General features: G+C 32.2%; 1 protein-coding gene across 2 annotated transcripts; it reads right to left on the bottom strand.

Annotated features, from left to right (window-relative positions):
- Positions 1-348: 348 nt before the first annotated feature.
- LOC118186446 (GATA-type zinc finger protein 1-like) lies at positions 349-25,450 on the bottom strand. 2 transcript variants are annotated; one of them, XM_035356548.2, is made up of 5 exons: positions 25,182-25,441; positions 9,009-9,367; positions 5,526-5,620; positions 3,379-3,469; positions 349-596 (listed from the first exon to the last, which is right to left on the bottom strand). In XM_035356548.2, the coding sequence occupies exons 1-5, from the start codon at positions 25,326-25,328 to the stop codon at positions 479-481; spliced, it is 810 nt and encodes a 269-aa protein (XP_035212439.1). In that variant the 5' UTR covers positions 25,329-25,441; the 3' UTR covers positions 349-478. The 2 variants fall into 2 exon arrangements, with proteins under 2 accessions (XP_035212439.1, XP_085672506.1); XM_085816380.1 differs by lacking the exon at positions 5,526-5,620 and having other exon boundaries at positions 25,182-25,450.

Raw genomic sequence — 25,450 nt, 5'->3', positions numbered from 1 at the left:
TTTCAGTGTGAAACATTACTTTCTTTCAGATTAAAAAAAATTAAAAATATGCGAGTTACAAAATAAAGTGAAAGTCGATTAAGCACTTAATCGTATATATAACTAGTTGAAAATAAATTTCTCATTAATTTTGATATTGCAAAGGCAATTGTTTAGATTTAATTGAAACTGGAGTAAATATTTTAATCAATCAATTTAACTTTCATTTCTCTCAACTTACATTCAACTGAAATTTCCGAAATATCTTATTACGGTTTAATAACCTGATATTACTCAGTTCTCAAATTTGAGTATTAACGCAAAAATTTCCAAAACGTAAAGTACGCAAAATAATTTCAAATGTGAGTAACGAGAATAAATTTAATTTGCATTCATGAACCACTGTACAAAGGAAAATTATTAACACAAATAATAAATTAATGAGAGATTTTCTCGACGTAAACACGCTAGCATGTTTTTGTTTTTGTTGAATCAACAGTCAACGACGCAGCGACACATACTGATAGAAAGATCCGCAGAATCTGCAGGTAGGGCTGAATTCGTCTTTCTTTGGAATATGCCAGCAAGTGCCGCACCTTAGTTTGTATTTTTTGTACCTGAAAAAAAGAAAATTTCATATAACATTAAGAATATGGCTTTCATAATGCAATACAGTTTGCAAATTAATTGGAATAAAGCGAGTTTTTTTTTATAGTTCACGTATATACAGTGATAATAAGACATATATACAGTGAATTTGTAGAGATATTAGGTAATTTGGAAGGAGGAAAGATGAAAAATGAGCAACTGATTTCGCCGGGAATCGAGCCGCGGACCTCTGGAATACGCTCCCAGCGTGCAGACCGCGAAGGCATGCCAAAAAGGCGGGAGAAATATCTTATTGACATACAGTGGTAATAATAAAATTAATAGGAAATATGTCCCCAATCGAACGAGCTGGTTGCATGATTTTCGTGATTTTTCCCATGGCAGCAGGAATACGACCCATTTTCCCTTAAAGATAGCGTCCGTGTGCTTTGCCATATTTAAATGGCCAACCAACTTCATGCGTGATTTCTAAACTAATAAAACTAGAAACTCACCGAAGACTAATGTAGTTATCCAATCGGATGGAATATGATAGACACCTTGCCAATCGTCCAATTGCCAACGCCACTCAGTTTGTATTTTTGGCAGATTTAACCAAAAGATTAGAAGTTCAGGTGTTAGAATTTTGACCGATATAAAATTAGCAAAACGTCCACAGAGAAAGAGAACCTTTTAAATTTTTGACATGATTTTGCAAATATGCCAAATTTCAAAGCACGCCACTATATAAATTTCATGCATTAATCTTTGGAAATTTTGAATAAAAAACCTGATGTGGGCACCACATGACTTCCTTGTACGGCCTATTAAATTATCCACATTTTTTGCACATTTATTTTTTCGAATTTCATTAGATATATTTCTCATTCAGTTCTGACTTCGTAGCAAGGCAAAAATGCACAAAAATTGAAAACATCTTCATTAAAAATTGTAAAGTACAGAAAATCTAAAACACCAAATACAGTTAATGTTTTCTATTTTACAATTGAGTTTATACGAAAAAAATAAATCATTACGGCCAATGAACAGGAAGATAAAAATTTTAGTGCACAAAACAAAAAGTTAAATTTTGATTCCACTGGTCAAAAAGACACTGAATTTGTTTCAAAAAGTGACTTAATTCACAATTCTTCTAAGAATTTCAAATGTAAATAAATCAGCCTCGTTAGGTTTAGCACTTTTAAACTGTTGATAACTTTACAACTATTACGTGCAGATTATCTAAAAACAGTAAAGGCATAAAACCTTCAACGAAACATAAGAACAACATCATTCAATCACTTTTAAAGCAGCAAAAATGCATAATTTACCAACATATAAAAACAAAAAGAGTTTAGCGAGCCAGGTAAGATTGGTTATATATACGAGTATATCCACTGCGGCCGATTGTGACGAAAAGTGAAGTGTACAATTTTATATGTTATGGCAGTTCCACATGCAAAATCTTCAACATTTTACTGCTAATCGAATCCCTTTTGAATCCGTTTGACGAAATTCAAATTGCGTTTTTTCATGTCTCTAAAGCTCGACTTAGGATTTATATTAGATTTATATATAGCATTGTTCTAATATAGGTATTTTGACACAAAATCAGACTTTTTCTGAAATGACATGGCAATGTTTTTCCATATTTCGATTCTAAGACACAAATTATGCCGAAATATTAAATATAAATTTGATGCGAAATTTACAGAGAAATTCAAAAATTTATCTTGGCGCATTTTTTTCTAGTTTGCGCCAAGAATTCACTTAGCGAACTTCCTAATTTATACCAACCTATTTTCCTCTCCCTTTTTACAATGTGCACGTGCGGGAGAAAAGCAACATCTTTCCCACTTTCAAATAATCTTAACAAAGTGCGTAAACCCCATTTGATGTTTATATCGCTTTTTAACAAATATGCCATATTTCAAAACTCGCCAATATGTAAATTCATGTATATCTTAGGAAATTTTCAATGAAAAACTCTTAATTTTTTTGCAGGTTATTTTAAGATGGTAAAAATTTTATTTGAATTTCTCTGAAATCTAAGATAAATTTTAAGAAATTTACTTTAGAAAGGTGTTTTCGAAGGTAATTTGCTCACTGCAAATACTATTGCGTGCTATGACGTATCTCCGAAGATGATACTTATGAGGCATGGGAAAACTGAATTTAGGTGATCATAAAATGATTTGATCAACTGCGAAAGCGAGGAAGCATTTCTAATTTTTGTAAGTACAGACTAGAAATGATCTATTTCAATGGTTGTGGTTTTGTTACAAAATATCCGATTTTAATGCGGTTTGCGGCAAACGATTCAGGAAGGAGGAGACTTTAGTGGTCCATCCCGTTTTTTTTTTATGTGCACACCGAAACGGAAAATAAGAAATAACGTAAACTGCGAAATCCTGTACAAGGGAGGGGGGCTTGCGCTTATAAAACACTGTTAAAACTCAATTGCCCTGTGGCATACCGAAACGTTACTAGTAAAGGTTATAAAGGTTTATGATCACTTGCCCTACTGGACCTCTGTAGTTAAGACTCCAGCTGGAAACCAGGTGAACGAATTAGTTTCATGGCTGGTTTTTATTGTGTTTTTCATTGTGGCATGAATGAGTGCTAGTTTTTCTAATAATGTACTCCATGAAGGCATTCCTTAGGAAGATAGCCCTCGTATGCATTATATTCAAATAACGTAACTACTCATATACATAGTGATGTCCTTCGCAAGGAATTAAATGATAGGTAAATAATAAATATGAGTTATTTTATTTCTTAATAGATTTATACACATTAGGAATTACTCACCGAATTCCGCAGGCATTGCACAAAGGTGTACCATCTTCGGCGTCTCGCCATAGGGGCGTTTTTTTGGCGCTGCAAGAGGCACAATGTTTCTCTAAAAAAGAAAAAAACATCCCAATACCTTTTTTTATTTCAAAATATATCACTTTTCTAAGAATTATGAATTTCATATGTTTTTATGAACTTTGATTAAAAACAAAATTAACTGTAATAATAATTAAAAATAAAATAATTACCTAACTAAGGAGGTTAATAGTTTCCAGGAATAGGATCAATAAATCAAAAAGTCCAAAATTTAAGCGTCCAAAAGTAGAGCCCAAATTTTAATTTGCATAGGATTTCAACTAAATTTTGGTTCTGATAGCAGAAATTTTAAGTTTACTGTATTCAAGTCGTAAGGTTTTAACAGTTAATTTCGAGTTAAAGCCACTATCCTATCACTCCTAATTTCAGCTTACAATTTCCTGCCAGAACATGTCTTCAGAATCAGGGTTAAATGCAAATGAAGGAAGTGCAAGTATTTAAAATTGAAGTTCTACTGACTTCGTTAGAGAGCCAGAGATTCTGACCAACGCGCGTTCGTCTTTTAGGTTACTCTCTCTCTCTCTAAAGCTATTTTTTTGGCCCTTGATATCTTCGCCGTTTAGTTAGCGTTAAGGGGTCAACTCCTGTAGAATTCCGATAGCTTCGGTCACATCGTTTTAGTTAAGTTTTGTTTTAGTATTTCTGAGTTCAAGCCCAAGTAGCGGCTTTTCTGTACGTCCTGAAAGAGGACAATCTGTTAACTTTTTTTTGAACAATAAAGGGTAATCAACCCTTCGTACGTTTACGTTTCTATTTTTCTGAACTAAGCGTTAGTTCTCAAGGTTCCACACATTTAGCTTTAAATTCTAGGGTGGAACATGACAAAGTTAGTGCTGCTTCATTCCTAAGGGAATGACTAAGACTGAATTATTTCATCATTACAAAACATATTATGGCCATCTAAGTGCACAAACGAGTTTGAGAACTTTCGGAAAGAAACTAATCAGTAATTACATCATACAGATCACGATGAAAACTCTATGCAGCTGGATCACAACATAGAGCGTAGTTTTTACCACTCGGGAAATGAAGATAAGGAATTTTGTTAGAAATCACGACATTCAATTGAAAGGGCTAAACAACGCAAACAAGCAAACACTGCCTAATGGAGGAACTCATTTCTGCTCAAAGAACCTGCAGCTAACTCATTTCAAGGAGGCATTTTTGTTGTGTCGCAAAAAATTATTATTTGATAAAAATAAAAGCGGAAAATCAAAGGAACTTAACGGATTTGAAACATTAACTTTACAATTTCATTTTTAAATTCTAAACCTATCGATATAGCAGAAGTTATCAAAATCTTGTAAGGCGTAATAACAGTTATTTTTAATTTTGAAACCATTTCCTATCAATTCTTGTTTCCCACTTACAACTCCTTACTAGAATGATTTTTCAGAATCGCGTTGAAAGCAAATGAGTTAGAAGTAGTATTTAAATAAAATTCAACTTACTTCGAAAGAAAGTGCTTAGGAGTCTCTAGTGGCGCGTGTTTGCCTTCTGGCTATTTCATTCTTGAATTTATTATATACTCGGCCATATTTCTACGTGCTTGTTGATAATCGCCAGCTAGTTTAAATTAAGGGCAACTACATTAGATAGTTGCGCCTAACTTCGGCTAAGTCTATCTTAGTGTCTTATTTTCTTGTCCTGACTTAAAAGCCCGAATGGGGGCTTTCCTGTAAGCCCGAGAAAGGGCCAACTGTTATCATTTATTTGAGTGAATAAAAGGGTATCTTAACCCTTCTCGAGTCTACGTTGTCTACTTGAACTACTAAGTCGCTACTTAGTTCACCACATTTTATCATAGACAAAGTAGTGAGGAAGATTATAATCTCATTCCTACTAAGTGAACACAATAAAACATACGGAGTACAATTGTATTTCGTAAGCGTTTTATTACTGCAGTCTAAGGAACTCTCTTTTTATGTAACTTTGTCTTAAGGTAATATTTCGATCAATTAAGAAGAGAAGACAACCACGATAACAAAATAATCTACAAAAAATTTCGAAACTACCATCAACACTAGAATAAAATTATTGAATAGAAGATAAAGGTGTTGAAATACCTTCTGGTGCTTGATAATAATTGGTATTCATTTCTTCCTCTTCAGAACTATCAACGTAAGTTCTTACTCTCTTCTTTTTCTTCTTTGGCGATAATCTATAATTTAAAAGCTCAAATCGATCATTTAGAAGTTTCGAGAATTGTAAGCTGATTTGACAGTTTATCAACAGCCGAAAAGGTAAAGCATTGAGTAATAGAAATTAAGAAGTGGATTGATTACTGATGGGCAGAAAGAGTTTTGTTTGTTATCCAAAACGGTTGATAGAGTTGGGCTCTTAATACCTATCTATGGGTCAGCGCCCATTATTTGTACGTGCCTGTAGAATAAAAAAGGATCAATATTGAATGGCCAATGAAATGGTATGCTTACACACTGGAAGCGATTGAGTAATCAGTAAGCAGTTTTTTCTGATAGAATCGATTTGGTTTGCTTATCACTCCAAAATATGGGCTGTATAATTTTTACTCAAAAGTTTCACAGATATTTACCCTGCAACAACGTTCAAATGTATTTTTAGCAATCAGCAGCTGATTGCGCTTTAGAGCGATATCTTCATGAAGTATTTTCTAAGGAAACTGGCTCATTGGTTTATTGAGATTGCAGCAAAGCACACTAGGACTATCTGCCTAAGGGTAGGGATGCCTTTGTGGAGGGATTTCTAAGCGAAACTTGCTCGTATACACGTTACACATGGAGAAAACCACGAAAACGTTCATGCAGCCAGCCCGTTCGCAGGATTCTAAACTCTGATCGAACTACTAGTGTTCAGCGACTTTACCGCTCATCCGCTGGTGAGGGAACACGGGCTCATATTTACTTTATACTTGGGGGGAGAAAGCACTTGTAGCTAACTTGTTCTTCCGCAACTGAATCCGCGATTATTTACGAGTATTCAATAGCTTATCCGTTCGATGACTGGCTGGCTTCTTATCTTAATAATCCACTTGCATCAATTGAATTTGCTGTAGTATATCAGTAACAGATATATTACAACAAATTCAATTGGTGTAATCTGTAATTGATAAAACCATTTAATTTTTGCTCGTTATTTTATTCTAGGTTTGTTTGGCTATATGAATATGGCAAAGCATAAAAAGCCATTTGCCTAGAAAGGGGTAAGCCTCCAAGGATAAACGTTACACATTGGAAAACCCATAAAAACCTAACCATACTACACGACCGTTCATCTAGGACCCAATCAGGCTAAAGCCTCCAAAATTCAGTAATTTTAATCACTTGGCCACAGGCGGAGCTTACATGATTTTAGAAATTTGAAATTTTACTAATATTTGAACGATATATTATTGATTCTCAAAATAGAGTTTTATTGCCAAATTAGTGAGAATTCAGTCAATAAGAATTCTCAAGTAAAAGCTTAAGAAGTTTTCAAGGAAAAAACTGAGGGACTAATAAGTACTGCCCATAACAGCATTAAATTGTTTTCACTAACACTGTACTGAATTTAAGCAAGTCACATTTTTAAAATTTTTATGATTATATTTCACACAGCCGTCTTCTGTTTAGTACATGTAAGTAATCAGTTGCAAACATAAGAAATGAGTATCTTAAGCTTAGCTATACTGAAATTATATTAATTTTTAAACGAAATCAGATTTCTCGTGAATAGGAGTAAGCTTATTTTAATGTATTTTGAAAGGTCATGAAGCAAATAAGGCTTTTATGAATTTTTGAAGATTTTATATCCTATTCGAAAAGAAAGACCAGTCTAGGGACTAAGAGGCTTCTTATTACCAACATAAGGAAGCCTCATTACGAGCAAATATATTTCATACACGAAATTTTGTTTTCAATTTATTTCTCATGTTTACCATATCTATGGTTGTAGAGTCATTAGGTTAGTTTCAGGCAGAAAACATAAGAAATGCCCTCGCCGAAACTCGCACCTGGACTTCTCGAATACGTGCCGAGTGGGCTAAGCGTTACACCACGAAGGCATGCTAGAAGGAGGGAGAAAATAGCTTATAATGAATACTTTAATAAATAAAATTGTTAATGAAATTAAGCAGATATATTTAAGACTACGAAACAAGCATATTTTGAATTTACATTAGATCGAACTCACGCTGGTCATTATGGGAATGAGAGAGCGAATGAACTAGCAAAAGATGCCGCCTTGGGGGTTGGAATCGAAAAACTTCTATTGAAGATTCCAAAAAGGAGACATGTACTATAATAAAAGTTAAGCTTATTCAAGACTGGGAAAATCTGTGGGATCTCTCTGAAAGAGACAAAAATTATCCAAATTGTTCAAAAATTAGCAAATAATTGCGAATTTTAGGAGATGTAGACGTCAATCAAATTCTAACTGTGCACGGAAGTTTCCCTGCTAACTTAAATTCCACCTCCACGGAAATGATATATTAAAGTTTGTAATAAATTTGGCTATTCAAAGAATTTCGCCGAGGACTAGAAAAATATAAATTAAAAAAAATTGAAGATTTATTTAGCAAATATAAGATTTATTTACTAAATATAAATTGTTTAGAAAATTTGCAACTGATATTATGCAAATTGTGAATGAGAATAATGAGAATATTTGTATCAAGATATAACAAAGCAGAAAATCATATTGAAAACAGATATGATTGAAGTAAACCCATAAATTTAAGATGGATTTTGATAATATAAAGAAAATTTGAATAATGATAATTGAAAGTAAAACTTATAAAGATTTAAAACTTAGGAAAGAACATAGAAATGGAAACGTTACCTCTACATACAGATTTCACCGAGAGCATTTGTAATGTATGTATCTGTTTTACGTGTTGTGATTTTATTTCTTTTGTAATCCGTTTTTTTCTTACGAGTTTCTTATATTCGTTTCGTGTAATTGTATGAGCTGAACTTGTCATCAGATGTTTATTAAGTTTGTTATATTCCGTTATTTAACCATTTATTTTGTTATATTTCTTTATTTAACATTCATTTATTGTTGGATTGGCCCGTCTCCTCATAGCCATATGGCAGGCTTTGCCTGCTAGGGGAGCTGGGGGGGCAGTGCTCTGAACTAACCAACCTTACAAGGTATACAATGTAGTAATTTATAAGAATCAGGGCATGAACCTCAATTTCTTCCATTTGGAGGCAGAAAATATTCACGGAAGAATATGGTCCTCAACAAAGCATAAATTAAAAAGAGCTAGGAATTGTTTTTTTATAACGTATATTGGTAAAACAGTTTTTCCTGCCCGACGGCGATGCTTTGCGTTTTACATCTTTACAGCGTACAGCTCTTGGGAAGGGGGGGGATAAACCATGACTTACAGCCCAAAACGTTTGCTTGCTAAAGTAAATGAGCTTAAGACTGAAAGTTTTGGTGGTATAGTTCCAAAACAATACAAATATGCCCCATTCGCTGTTTTCGGGTGCGATTATACATGTAATTTTTTATGTGACTTAATGCAATAGCACAAAATCTTTGTCTCAGCTGACATATAATTTCACAACGAGAAATATACTTACGAAAAGGTAGAGTGGATAACCAGTTTCCATTCAGAATCGATAAATTTATTCTCCATCGTTATTGTTACTCCACGAAAACTGGGATCATCTGGCGGAGATGAACGGCATGGTGTAGAACTTTTCCTTTTCTTTGATCCGAAGACTCCACCATTTGTTACACGTTTAATTTCATTTTTCGGAGTAGTTTCGTTGAATCTTGAAATACCTAAAATTTCGTTAACTTTTGTATTTTCGGACACTTCATCTAAACTTGTAAGTGAATCGTTGCTGTCATTTGTCCTCTCCATTTGGCTGTTTTCTGAGCATTCTGAAAAACTGTCTGAAAAATCCAGGTCCATACTAGAAAAGATGGCTATATTCTGTAAGATAACATTTTAAAAATTTGCATTAAAATGTTTTATACAGTATAAATAAAATACTACTTTACTTCTTAATTATTTAATTAATATTATTTAATCATTCAAACTTGAGCTAACAAAATTACATTCCTGAAGGAAGTGAGTTTCAGTGCCCTATTCAGCTTAGGAAATAGGTGGTTTGGTTTATGCCTAAGGAGACGGATGCCTCCGTAAAGGACTATCTAAGGGAAACTTGCTCGTATACGCATGGGGAAAATCACGAAAACGTCCATGCAGCCAGCCCGTTCGCGGGATTCGAACCTCCGAACTACCAGTGCTCAGGGACTTTATCGCTCTCGGCCGCTGGTGGGCTCTTTAAGAAATGGTGTCTGCCTGCTAATTTTAATCAACTATTGAGCAAATTTAAAAGTTAGGAATCTAATCAGACTTCTTTTAACAGAGAACAATGTGTCCGGAAGGTCCTTATATCTTACAGTGTATCTCTACAAATTAAGAATAATGTAATGAACGCATAGGATGGAAGTTTGCTTGGTTAGTTGACTGTAGTAAAATACGTGAACCTAACTACAGTTAGTTAACAAGACATTTAGTCCAAGAGACTATCATTACTCCAAATCTGAAGAGCAGGGTTTCCCAACTCTAATGGCCCGCGGGCATCATGGTTCTCGTCGATCATTTAACGTGTGCCCGCCGCTGTGCGATCACAATAAAAATGTTTTAGTTTTCAATAAAATTCTATGCGAAAGTTTTCTCATTTTTAATGAAATAGAAATTGCGTCCAACACAGATATTGGCACAGAGCGAAACGTGGCCGATCTCTCTCTCTCTCTCTCTTTTTTTTTACATTGCATGTATTATTAATACCCAACTATAAATTCACATTGAAAAAGTAAATGGTGCCCGCCGTCTGAAAGATATTCTTAAATATGCTCTTAGGGACAAAAGTGTTGAAGACCCTTGCTATAGAGGTTACTTTGGAACATACGGGGACTTTCCCGTAACGGACTGTAACTGTGAACCTGGAGGATAAAAATCAACGACAGAGTTTATAAGGGTGTTGAAAGTATAATTTTATGGATGCCTAACGAAAATTAACTGGAATTTTCGTTTAACAAGCCAAGATTTATAGAACCATCTCATAAACAAGAAATCCGCTTTGAAATTAGTACTATTTATATACTTTATACGCTTGATTATTAGAGAACTATGGAAATTTACAAGAAAAATTCTGAAAATGTGGGTGATTTATTTATCAGCATGAATTTTAGCTTGTCGTGAGTACGAATTTTCGTTTTAGAAATAAATATTACGATTCAATGAAATGCTGAAAAAAAATTTAAAATTAGACTAAAATTACCCAAAATTTGTAGGTTGACTGTTGTTAAGTAGTGATGAAAAAGCACACAAAAGCTATTTGCCTAGAAAGAAGGCCTTCATAGAGGATTTTCTAAGCAGGTTGGTTTAAAAATTACACATGAGTAAAGCTACGAAAGTGCTCACACAGCTAGCCCTTTCGCCGTATTACGAATCCAGCATGAAGAATCAATCCAACCATTGATATAAAAATAGTTTTGTATTTAGATCTTTAAATTGATTCCCATTTTGAGAGCGGGAATAAAATTCCCAGGAAATTAGAATAAAGAATTATGAATTGCATCTGTAGCCTAATGAAAGGAAACTAAATGGTTAAATCAAAGCCATATTTGGACTGAAACCAAAATATTTCTAACTTATTTAGTGAAATCGACATAATAAGAGTCCTACATAAATTTCATAATTTATAAATATATATATAAATTCTGTATAACTCTGTAGAGATAAAATGATTTATAACTTACTTTCAAAATAAAAGCGTTATAATTTTGCGAATTTATGAAAATTCGTTTAATTATTGCTTAACATTAAAAAGATTTTTTTTATCAAAATCATGAACTTCTACTCACATATTTCTGAATACTGAATTTCTCATGAAACCATCACGTTTTATTTTACATATTTATTTATATGATTACAAGTATTTCCAATTCATTATTCAGTTGTGACGTTTCTTACTTTCTCTGCAGAAAGTAAATATATTTCGACCATGGAACGTTGAGGAGGAAGCTCTTTGAGCACCTGAATATTATAAATATCAAAGAAACGAATATAATTGAGCTAAGAATGGTCTTCAGATAATGTAGTAGAGAAATAAATAGTAACCATGCTGAAAAGACCATTTAATTTTTTGTGTTGGCTAGGAGTTCATATTGGTTTAAGAGGTGTTGGAAGCCCAAAATCTTCAAAAAATGGTGATTTGGGATTTTTGCATTTTCAAATTCTTTAAACGTTTAGCTTTTTAAAAAAACCATGCTTAAATCTCTATGAAATTAGAATTGTAAAAAATCTAGTTTTAATTTATCATGGATGCTTTGATAAATGAGGATTTTTACACAAAAACGCGTTTTCCTCCATGTGTGATTTTTCATTCTCGATGTACCTTTTCCCCAAAACTACTGCTCACAAGTACGCGATTTTTTTTCTTATTTATCACTTTTCCTAATATTTACTGAAATGAGTTTTTGAGATAAACTAAGGAAAAAATTACAAATTTGTTTTTGCGAGAAAAATGCTAAATATATATATATATATATATATATATATATGATATAATATAAATAAAAATAATATAATATATGCTAAATAAAAATATGCCTAATGCAATATTCTATAAATTACTCTAGAACTCAAAATATTTGAAAAGCTCATTTCGGTATACTGAAATAAGTGTGCTTTAATTACAGAAAAAATTTCAAAAGTATATCTACAGCAGAATTTGAGGAAAGGTACACCTAAAATCGCCATTCTAACATTAACGATATAAGGGGTTTCGACTCCCCTTAATAGAAACTAACAGGATTGCCAGAACTAGTCTATAGTTTTGGTTTTGTAGCAGCGGGTCTTAATAATGGGTTTTATGCTGTTATAATTATGCAACCTGTAAACGGTTCTTTGATTTATTGGGGTGATTAACACATATTAACTTACAGCATTTTAAAAAATGAACTCTGTTTTGAAATTAAGTTTTTATTGCCATATTTATAAAACAACATTTCCTTTTGATTGTAAAGAAACAAAAACAATATCACAGCATAGTAAATAATGACCGATACTGAAAAACATATGAAAAGTGGAAGCACTTAATGATTCATCCAGGTAAAACTATCAAATCTATTTTTACTAGCGAGTTTCTATTGGATACTATAGAATTCATTCACCTGGGTCTATGAATGGAGAGCAGGTGCAAATTATGTTTGTTAAAGGGCTATAACAACAAATAACATCTGTTATTTGTTGTCAGGGCTATAACATCTGTTGCTATAACAACAAATGCATTTACTATCATTCAATGACCAAGTTATAATTTTTATATTGATGCATAGTGCAAGAGATAAGGTACCCACTGCGTGAAGAGTCATAGGATAAATTCGTGTCAGTCATACAAAAAGAGTACATAAATGTTTTTTGCACAAAAATACGAAAACACTTAACCCAGTAATATTATTAATTTGTGAAATATTGTCTTTAATATATATCCTCTAAATATCCTTCTGTGGAAAATGTTTCCGATCTATAAAATATTCTATACTAAGTGACATAAAACTACCAAATAAACTTATGACAAAATTTGTATGACAAAATTATAAAATGCAATATTATGTGATAATGACATATATCACATAATATTGCATGAATATTTATACTTAAATAAATTAAACACATATTCAGTTTCTGCGATGAATTTAAGTTCTGATTTCTTTTGCAACTTTTGTTTTATTTAATATTTCGTTTTGACGAATTCACTCTAAAATGAAAGTTGCCAAATGAAATTCGATTCCTAATTTAATTAACGGAATAATGGATCGACATTTTTATATTATTTTGAAGATTAGAGTAATGATGGCTATATAATTATCTGTATAACAGTCTGATGCTATCAGTACAGTCTTGTATATTACAGTTTGTTTATAGATTAAAAGCACACTTTATACAGTTCATTTATAGATTAAAGTTTCTAGGAAATAATTTTCTTGAGGAATCTATTTCTATCTCTTAAATTAATGCATCGAAAATCGGGCACAAATTAAAACAAAAGTTAATAAGCTATGAAAAAAGGCTGATGATACATGTAAGTAGTGCACAATTTCATGAAAACAACATCGAGACGTCACATTTGGATTCAAGATGTAATATAGTGCTAAGATTTGTGATTCTAAGTCTACATTTTTAGGGTTTATATCGCATACCACAACTTTAGAAGTTCCAGTAAACTTAGGTAAATTAAGTTTGGACTGCCACAGAGCATGACAGACGGATCAGTAAAAAACCAGTTTATGCGAATAATATTTCTCGAAAACGAAACTAAATAAATATGTTTTTAAACTGCTAGGGTATATTAAATTTCATCACACTGATTGAAAGCAAATTGGTTTAGAAGATGAGCGTCTTATGTGCTTTGTCATTGACGCCAGTTGATTCAAATGATCTTGCAAAAAATCGAAAGAATAGGCCTTTCACATGAAAATGGAAGCAGTTTTCAAAATACATTTAAAAGTACTGACGATAATTTCAAATTCAAATACATAATTTGAAAGATTTCTTATATAATAACATGAGAAATTTCAGAAATGAAATACCACAAGTGGAAAGTTCGAAAAACAGATCACCAGCTTCAAATTTATGGCCCGATCTGCGAAACTTTTGGTTTTAAATAATGTTAATGTTTAAATATTAAGAGAAGCTTTGTATATATACTTGATTTTATCTTCCGATCTTAGGAAAGTAAAACACATTAAGCTATGACCTGAGTAGATCACAAGAGAGTGGCAATCAATGGTACTCAACGAATCGTTGTCAAAGTTGTACAGATAACCAATATATTTCTTACTAACATTTTTATTTCATATAAAACTATAGTATTTTGCTCTAAAATATTAACAAAGACATAATTAACAAAAACTTTGAATCTGATTAACAAAAATGCCTTACTGTGAAACTTACCCTTTGATGACCTCCTTCATGAAACCAAAATATTGCCAGTCTACAGTGTACCGTTGGAGGCAAATATCACGTGATAAAGGCGACAACCAACTGTAATTGTTTCATGAATTTCATACGTCATAATGGGGATTGGGGTTAAATTACGATGTATTAGGGAAACAAAAAATACAGAAAAGTAAAGACGGAATACTGATTCTCCAAAAATATGTATTCATTAAGGGTTCAGATGGCTCGATTTAACTCATACGTAAAATGTAACAGGGTTACTAAAGAATCCGAGTTTACCATTTAAAACTTTTTATGGCTGCTAATAAGCAACGATATTCCATCTAATATTTAAGAAGTTGAATGACTCAGGAACTATCAGAGGGCTTCTTTCTGCAAAGAGACGGTAAACATATGAACTAAAAGGCATAGTTTTTACTTTACGAAAAGCTTATAATAATTTTAGATGTATAAACGTTTTCTTTGAATGCTTTAGGGAATATTGGCGCCAAAAAGTAAAAAACGTCCCTTCTCAAAATGCTGACCCCAGTTTTTAGAATTTAGAGAACAAAGTGCAGTATAAACTGCTACCAGTCAGAAATAAACATATCAATAAAGCTTAACATTTTAAACATTTCGTGCTTTAATTCATGTTATTTTGTCATTTTTTTCCAGAATTTCAACGATACAGTTGTAATAATGGTTTTACAGAAATTATGACGCTTTATGTGAAAATTTTTAATTTGGAACCAATCTCCTCATATATTTAAATATTTTATAAATATGTTACACTTTGACGTGATCTAAATCCATAAGATAATTTAAAACTCGAAAATACATTAATATTTTTATATCATAAAATATTCCAATTTTATTGTTTTCTCCAACCAGTGCTACTTGACTCGGCCCAGATTTTTAATAATCTACTGGAACTTGGCAACAACATGTTGACCAATGAAATTTAAAAATTTAACAAAATATTACCTAGAAATTAAAAGAAAGATAATTTACAGGTTTTCAAAACTAATTTACATTTATATCGGTAGTTCTGAAATTTCTATTTATTCTAAAAAAAAATACTATTATTTTAAATAATGCAAGAGGAGAAGAGGTAAAGATTGATTAGCGACAGAGCTTAAGAAGCAATTTCAGAGTAGTTTCCTGTCATACAGAAACTGAAAAAGAGACATTTAGGAATCTATTTTGTAAACGATCTACCAAATAGCATTTATGGCCGCATCAATAAGTTTCGTGATGCCGAAGATCAGACTGACGTCACTGGCGCCTGATAAGGATTCTGAAAATGGAGATAATTTAGGGTTGCCAAAGGCGGATTTGTATTAATGTCACCGGCAAAATATGAAACGCCCGCATTCTGTAGAATACCTGGACATTGTATATAATGCCGGACGTTTTTAGGCAAAGTAAGAAATATAAGAATTATTACATGCTTTTCCTAGGCATTCTATTGAATGGCAAATACTCTTTAGGCAAAGAAGGAAAAAAAAGAGTTAGAATAAGATTATTTAAAAGACGTTCATTCCTCAAAAATACAAATGTTATTTTGAAAAATTAATGAAAGAGTGCCATTAAAAAATGTTATTCGAAATACGTAAAAAAATTAGATGATCTTGATACAACATAAAAAATTTATATTTTCCATTTAGCTGAGACTGGGAATCGGTAAGATCTATCTGACAACGGAAGTTAAATTCAGAAACAGTCATAAGTTTCACAACAATGCCCTTTTTAATACATTTTTGTTTTTTATGTCAGGGCTTACAAAGGTGGTTGTACAGTTCAATATTATTACGCGTAACGTTTTTGTATTGGATTGAAATTTCTTTGAACATTCTGTCACGTCGTTCGTGTGTAGACTCAAATAAATGAGTTTTCATGAAGTGCAGGAAATAACTCAGCGTCCGTGACGTAATACTGTATAGTACTGAGGCTTTCTTTAACCACGTATCTTTGCTGCTTTCCCATCCAAAAGTGCCAAGGAGCGCTTTTTTTCGCTTGGCTTATTCTCCGATTAAAAATGCCAAGTAGCACTATTGCGCTGTTGGTTACAGCCGAAAACATCGCCGCAAAAACATCGCAGACGAAAACGTCGCGGAGAAAACAACGCAAGGCGAAAACGTCGTGCTACAAAACATCGTGAGAGAAAACATCGCAAAGAGAAAACATCGCAGTTCTAAAACATCGTGGTACAAAACATCGTCGTCGAAATTAAAGCGGTTCAAAAACTTCGCAGTTTGAAAACATCGTCGTTGAAAATATCGTGGTAAAAAAGTATCTACAAATCATCGCATGACGATAACATATCAGACACGCTTTTTTCAGACATGCTTTTTTCAGACATGCTTTAATAACTGTAAATGGATATTCCCATAATGACTTGTGAGCGCAAGATGGAAAGAAGGATAACTTTTACTTTCATATTTTTTATTAACTGATAAATTTTTGCTGAGAAAATAAAAAGAAAACTTAAGCATAGAAAATTAATGCCACTTATAGCACTTAATAGAATTTTAAACCGGCATAGTTAACTAACAAAGGCCATTAATAAATCATTTTTATGACGTTTTTACTGGTAATTTTTCATGAAAAGTATAATCTATAAAACGCATTTAATTTTCTATGCTTAAGTTTCCTTCTTACTTTTTCAGCAAAAAATTTATTAGTTAATAAAAAATGTGAAAGTAAAAATTATCCTTCTTTATACCTTGCGCTCACAAATCATCATGGGAATATCTATTTACAATTATTAAAACCTGAAAAAAAAGCATGTCTGCGATGTTATCGTCATGCGATGATTTGTAGATACTTTATTTTTTACCACGATATTTTCGACGACGATGTTTTCAAACTGCGAAGTTTTTGAACCGCTTTATTTTCGACGACGATATTTTAGAACTGCCATGTTTTTTCTTTGCGATGTTTTCTCCCACGATGTTTTGTAGCACGACGTTTTCGCCTTGCGTTGTTTTCTCCGCGATGTTTTTGCCCGCGATGTTATCGGCGGACACCGCGCTGTTATCTGCTTTTATACGGTTAAATTGTGATTCTTTCAATTCAGTGTTGTTCAGACATCTTTCTGAGTATAAGTACAGATATCAGCGTCTTTAAATAACATAAAAATATTATTTAAATATTTTATTGCACTGTTTAATCAGTTCAAAACAGTGCTATTAGTAGGTCTAGATTAATTTGTGTAGCATGCAAAAAAGGTTTGCATGCATTGTGCTTTGACAAGCATTTCTGTACATTTAAATGATATTTGCATCCAAATGTTAGACTGAAATTAAACTTGATTCTTTTAACAGCTGTCTCATTATTTTACTTTTAGCTAGACTGGAATGGTAACCGTAGTTTTGCATCGACGGAAACCGAGCCTGTCGCGGTTATCGGCTTCGCGGAATAGAGCGCTAGCACTTTTCGAGCGACACAGAAGAAGCGCAAAATTGCTCCTTGGCACTCAAACGGTTAACAGGATAAATGAATGTACAGGGTGGTTAAATTAAAGTGACCCTATTTAGACTCCTGTAGAACCTGTTCTGCTTATCGGATTTTGACGAAACTTGGTATATATGTTATATGGACTATACGGAAAAGATTTCTGCAATTAAAAATAGTTCAAGTTGTGACCATCAGATGGCAATTTTCAAAACTTCCTTAAGGAAATTCGTCAAACCTATAAGGAGACTTGCAGTCAGAGCCAAAAAATCGTCCTGTGTGCCTCTGTCATCGTTAATCATGCCCTCATAAGGCTCCAAAGGTAAGCCAAGCTTCAAGAAGAAGAATCATGCCCTTAAAGAAGAAAGATCGAGCTTTACTGGTAAAGCTGCTTTATCAGAACGGCAGCGATAGCGCAGCTGCGTTGCGTGAATATCGTCGTCTAAAGGAATTGCGAAAAGAACCCATGTCGAACTATTTTTGTATTGGAGAAATCATTTTCCAATGGTCCATATAACATATATACCAAATTTCATCAAAATTCAATAAGTAGAACAGGTTCTAGAGGGGTCTGAATAGGATCACTTTAATTATAAACCACCCTGTATTTTTGTTTTCCACAAACATCACATCCTCATAAGCAGCCAGCCAGTAGTCCCGTGGTTCTTTTTTAGTCATTTTGGCTTTTTTTGCATAATTTATTAAATTATGTAATCACTTTAAAATTAATCATAGAATGACTAACGTTGGTAAAAAATATATATATTTACGAAAGCACAGTGAATTTTATGAAGCAACAGCACTAATTCGCATAAATTACAATTGGAAATGTAAATGTTAAAAGGAATTCCATTTTAATATAATATAAATTTAATATAATTAAACTAACTCACGGCAGACACTTTTCATTGTTGTGAAATCTTGTTTTTAACACGGAAAAGGTCGCCAAGCGGGCGCTTAAATTTTACCACAAATTAATGATCTGAAGCTAAATCCTATATTAGTTACCATAAAGGCCCAAATAATGTATTATACGTCATTTTTCAATGAAAGTTGAGTGACACTTAATAAATACACAAAACTATATATATATATATATTGTAAAATGGAAAGAAAAGAAAAAGTGCCTTCCTAGGCGCATACAAGACAGCAGAATTGGGAGAAGGTGAAGATTACTCCTCGCAATATACCGCACTGGGGAAGAGACAGCACAAAAATTCGCGTTTTTATTTTCGGCTTGCAATGTAGGAAAAAAGTGTCATTTTTATCTTAAGATAGCCAAAATTTCTGCTTGCATGTCAGACCTCCGCATAGTTCTGATAATTCTGAAATACAGAAGCATGTTTCCTTTCACAGACCTACCTTCATAGAGCCTTATAAAAGTTACTAATTTATTCTAAACAACGTAAAACAGTTTTTAGGTTTGATTTTGTGACAAAAAGATATTTAATTATCATTTTAACGAAATTTTCAGTAGAGGTTAAACAGTAACGTTTCAGTAAAAGTCAGTTTCTACAAACTGACTTTTGCATCTGTACTAGTTCTGAATTGGCCGGCCACTGTAGCGAATGACGAACAGCTGTCTTTGCAGAGACTGTTCACATATTTTGTTAGACGACTTTCATTGTAATTACAAAAATATTTTGCCTTACATTTTTGTGTTTTAAATGTTACGTTTAGTAACCCTTGTTCTTCACTATCTTTCTGCACTAATTTCCACGACAATTAAATTTTTTTTTTTTTTAGTATTGGAAGAGTTATTTTATCCCAAAAGTGTTTATCCAAGCAAGCGGTTTTTTTAAAGCAAAGCAAATTCATCTAAAAAAATTGTGGGAGCAGCCTGTGTAGAAGGATACTTTTCCCAAGGATTTCCTATGAAGAACTTTGCTCTAATTAATGTTCGTAAAGAAATCCTCATGCAACCACCTCATTCGTTAGAACAACCCTAAAGTTATCAGTTCTGATTAGCCTTATTTGTTCGAATTGGTGATTATTTTTACGGATCAGAGTAAAAGTGACGGTGATAGTGAAACAGAATTCGATGATGTGCCTGAAGATATAACGGAAGACAAACAATGAAAACTTTCAAGTTGATAAGGTACGTCATCTTTTAAATAAACAGCAATCAGATACACTTAAAAATATTTTCTTATTTTTAAATACATCATTTTTATATCCATCCTACAACGCGCACCCGTAAATGTAGAACTTATTTTTTTTGCACTAAAAGTGCGCGTTATACGCCGGAATATACGGTATATGTATATCAATAGATAAAACCTAAAGAATATTTAATTATATAAATAACAGTAATGTCGAGTTGCAAGTAATAATAATTTTAATTTGGGAGTTATTATTAGTCACATTAGGTAGATATATACTTTATATATTTTATCTCATTATTAGGTATCGAAATATTTGCAGCAAGCATTTCTTGCTTATGGGTTATATAAGACGTGATTATACCAGTGACGCACACATTTTTCACGTTGCAAGTTAATGGCTCAGTTTGAAAGTTTTCAGATTTTATATTACGCCCAAAGGGTTTTTTTAAACGCTTTGTGTGCTACCTTTATTTATTAAATATCATAGTCATCGCACTTGAACCATAAAATTCAATTCAACAGTAATATCTCAAAATAGTTTTAAAAGAATATTTCTTTAGAATTTCCGATACACTTGCTAGCTTTAAAATCGTCGAGTTTGTTCAATTACAAATTAGTTAAAGTTTGCAAAATATGAAATCAATAATAAAACGAATCCCAAATTAGGACTTCTATATTTGGGTGGAGGATTACGTTATTCAAAATTGAATGGCTCTAGGTTCCGTTGTTTTATCACAATGAGAGGAACATATTTTTACGCAGATTATTCATTATTTAATTTCATTAAACATAATGCAGAGCTGTAACATTTGGTGGCAACAATTTGAAAAATGCTACGCAGTTTGTAGTGATTGGATGCAAAATGCCAAAACTAAGTTAATAGCCCTTTGGGCTAATAATAATTTTCAAAGAGATTCTTTTATTTTTTCATTTGAGTGCTAGCTAAGCTGTAATGCAAATACTCGGAAATTTAACTTTCTGTTGCTATATTACAATAAATACGATAAAATTAAACTCATTCCAATTAAAGATGTATTGAAAAAAAAAACCGAGATTAATTCATGAAGCAGCATACATGTACATCTTAAGAACTGTAGTGAGCTGTCACAGACAGTGAGGGTAATTTGCTTTTAGTGATGAATTTCGGGGGATGTAATTTTTAATGTATAATTCATAGTTTTATACTATTAGCATTTTAAAAGCATAAATAATTAATATACTTGTCGTTATCTGATATACTGTATTCAGTGAAAAGTTAAATTTTTCATGCAATTTACGTCAACACCCTCTGAAATCCTGACTATGGGGAAGTGAGGATCGTTCCCTCTGCGAGTGATAGTTACGTTTGATTCTACATAAAAATCTGGCTTATAAGAGCGGCATTTTATTGTAATACTACTAGATCATAAGCAAGCATAACTGCCTATTTATGCGTTGACTAATTAAAAGAACTGTTTTAAGTTGCGATTTTAAATTCAATAAATTTTACACGGTTTTATTACTAAACAAATCAAGGCGATTCCGTTTGGCTACACTTGGCGACAAACTGAAAATGTTTCTCCGAAATTTAGCCAAATGGCGTTTTATCAAAGCACTATTCTAGAGAAGATTAGACTGCTGAAAAAGAATCGCTTACTATTAGTTTTAAAAGTGCATCTAAAGTATAATTTGTGCAATGCATAAATTTATTTACAGATCCTAGAATAGAACTTATGGCTATATGCAAGTTCGTATATCACGGTTTGAAGTAAAAATAATGCTTTAAAACCTATTTAAAATTTTTTTGTGTGTTCTATTATAGGACCACGCAATTCTTCTAGAGAGATGCACTCTCAGACTTTGTACTTTCAAAGAGAAAACATACCGTCATCAGCCCATTTTGAAAGAGAAAAATTTTCCAAGCTTAGGAAATACATCTTAAGATAAATATTTCTATAAAAAAGAATACAGTCACACATTTTATAAATCCTTTTTACACTCTTTAATCTAAAAATAATATAATGACAAAAGATAAGAGCAGCACATTTAATTTAACGGTGGCTAACGGGCAAGAGTGGCACATAGATCTTCCTGTTGGAAATTGTTTGGCGCGTGTTATTCTGCAAGAGAAAAGATCCTAAAATTCGGATGAAATGATGAATTTGAGATGAAATTTTCACCAACGTGTGTCATTTGGAGAGTTAAATTATTTTCATTTTCATAAATTAATAAGTTTCATGCAAAAAGCCGAAAATGTAGTATTAGATTCTTTTATCTTAAATACTTAAAAATGAACAAGTTTTGGTGTTGCAGGCTTGGAAAATTATATACAGTGGCCCCCAAAAGTGTTCGTACACTTATGAGTTTCATTGATATAGGGCTATATCCATTAATTAAAAGTAAACTTCCTGAATGAGATTTTAATAATAAGATCTATAATCTATTCGTAACAAAATTACATGAAATATTTTTAAAATATAGCGAAACTTTATTTTTAAGAAATTAAATAATCAAAAAATGACAAACATTTTATCTCACAAAAGTCTTCGTACACTTCAAAAAAATCTTGACATATTAGTAAATATTTTCGTTTTTAGTTAAATTAATATTAGTAGGATATCCTTTAGCATCCACAACAGCTTTTAACCGTCTGTTTACTAGTTATTTTTGTAATTTCTGTATCAATGTTCATCCATTCTTCCATCAAGACTGTTTTGAGTTCGCTCTACGTTTTGATGTCGTGTTTTCGTACTTTAACCTCCAGCTATTTCCAAATGTGTTCTATGGGGTTTAAATCTGGCGACTGAGGTGGTGTTTTCAAAACCCGTGGACAATTATAGAGACACTACAGGCGAACGTTGAGAGCCGTATACTTAAGATCGTTATCATGATTAAAAATAAAGTTTTTTCCAATACCCAAATTTTGGGCTGATAATTTTAAATCATCTTTTAAAATATTTAAATAAAGACAATGATTCATTATGCCATCAATAAATACCAAATTATTTAGTCCTGATGCTGTCATGCCCCCCCCACACACACACACATAAGAACACCTCCACCGCCATGTTTAACTGTTCCGAACTAAGTTCTTAGAATGAAGTTTCCCATTTTTCTTCTCCATACAGTTAGTTATTCGACCATCAGAACCAAAAATGTTAAATTTGCTTTCTTCAGCAAATAGGACATTATTCCAGTAAGTTTCGGGTGTACTTATCATTTGATTTTGCGAATGAAAGTCTAAGCTTTCTGTTTTTCTCGCTAACAAATTTTTTTTTACGGGCAGAACGCCCATGTAATCCAGCTTCGCTGAGAACTCGTCGAACAGTTTAAGGTAAAATTGAAGTAGAAAACTTTGCATTAAATTCTGCAGAAACTTTTACAACACTCAAACGTGGGTTTTTCACACATTTTCTAATAATAAATCTATCATCACGTTTAGCTAACTTTTCGGTCGACCTTTTCTTACCTTGTTTTCAATCCGATTTTCTTCTTTAAAGCGTTTTATTACATACTGCACTGTATAATGAGATAAATTAACTAATTTAGCGATATTTAGAATTGATTTACCGCTACTATGGTGAAAAATTATCAATTTTCGAATGCTGTTTGTAATTTCTTTACGACTGCGACCTATTTTTGAATAATATATAGTAATAATTTTAATTAATTTATGGAGCCCCATTTCAATGAAAATCATAAGTGTACAAACACTTTTGGGAGCCACTCTATTTTGATTCGAGGTAAAATGTTTATGGATTTCCGAATATCCATTAAAAATTGAGGCGCATTTTTTTAAAATTGACGTTGATATGAATTTTTTCTCAAGATACACTATTAGTTAATTTTTAAGAAACTACTGAAACAGGTTAACCTTTTGCTTAAAAGTAAGTTACGACTTTAGTTTTGTGTGATTAATGCAAAGCCTCGAGGACTGTCTGCTGAAGGGAAGGGATGCCTTCGTAGAGGACTTTCTAAGGGAACTTGGCTCGTATACACGTTACACATGGGGAAAAAATAGGAACTGCCCATGCAGCCAGCTCGTTTGCGGGATTCGAACCTCAGAGCGAACTACCATTGTTCAGCGACTTTCTTCTTAAGTTTTGGGATTTTTGTGAAAAATGGATCATGGAAAAATGATAAATCTAATAAGGCACTAGTTTCATGATTAAAAATACTGTAACCAAATTAATCAATTAGATATATTACCACATTTATTTATATGTTAGTGGAAAAGGATCACCTATCGTAACATGAACATCAATTTTGCCCCAAAAATAACACTATTCGTAAATTCAGAATGAAAATCTCAAGTTTAAATTTGAACCCTAATTATAATTTTTACCGATATAATATCACAAATAATAAATCTAATTTCAAATAATCATAAAAAAGTATGTATATATCATAAACTATGAACTTTAAGTGTAGAATTAAGATTGGCTTTTCCAGTATTTTTTTATAGTAAACACTGGACTTTTTCGTTATAAAACATAATTTAATTTCATTTAATTTGCTTAGTATTCAATAATTATAACTACTCAATTCATAATTTAATTTCATTTCACAATAATCCACATTTCACTTTCGGATCATGCAGTCCTCATAAACAACCAGACTTAAACATTTAAAAGAAAATAACTTATTTCATACGAGATTTATTTTTCGTATTTACACAGAGATTTTAGATCGTGCGTTTTATTGACTGCATCTGACTGTGCTTTCGACTAGACAACTGATATAAATAATGCGAAACACAAAAGTTTTAAATAATACTACTTTTAAAAGTAATACGACATTCAAAGTTTGATAATTGGAAATGAATCTTGTGTATACGTATAATATCTGATGCCGTTTTATCTTCGAGTTGGTGCCGAGATGTTAACATTTTCTTAACATATACTTATTTTGAGTAGAAATTAACACCTTGATTACATGAAAAATTTTAAATAGCTAGTTTAGTGTATCTTATTAGATTATTTTTCAGAAATATTGTTATCTGAATAAAAATTTCCATAGAAGTTAGAAACAATTTTTTAGATATATTACAGTCATTATTACATTAAACATTAAGTTTACATTAACCGATCTCGCTTCCACAACCAGCACATTAACCGATCTCGCTTCTTTGCCATAAGCCAGCACAAAGCATTATTATATTTACACACTATTGCAGTAAATCTATTGATCTAGGAGTTGAAAAAAGTATAACAACTTTACAAAACAGATCAGATGTATCAAGAATTACATACCTTGAATACTACATATTCTTTATCTTCGTAAAAATCCAAATTAACTTTAGAAGCTTTAGAAAAATTCCTGCAGTTTAACACGTTTCTATCACCTTCAGAGTACTGATCACAAAAGGCAGCGTAATCGCCATTCACAAAAGCCAACATTTCATTTGCATAGTGATTACGTAAAGATTTGAAAAGGACTTCAGGAAATTAATTTTACAATAAATGTTTTACAAAAAAATTTGTGAATTTTTAAAACTTATTTCTAAATTTATGGAATTTGT

This window comes from Stegodyphus dumicola, chromosome 5 (genome assembly GCF_044657685.1).
Source record: "Stegodyphus dumicola isolate Sdum_Otavi_A_Nest chromosome 5, ASM4465768v1".
Lineage (NCBI taxonomy): Eukaryota > Metazoa > Arthropoda > Arachnida > Araneae > Eresidae > Stegodyphus > Stegodyphus dumicola.
This window is presented reverse-complemented; position numbering and strand designations above follow the sequence as displayed.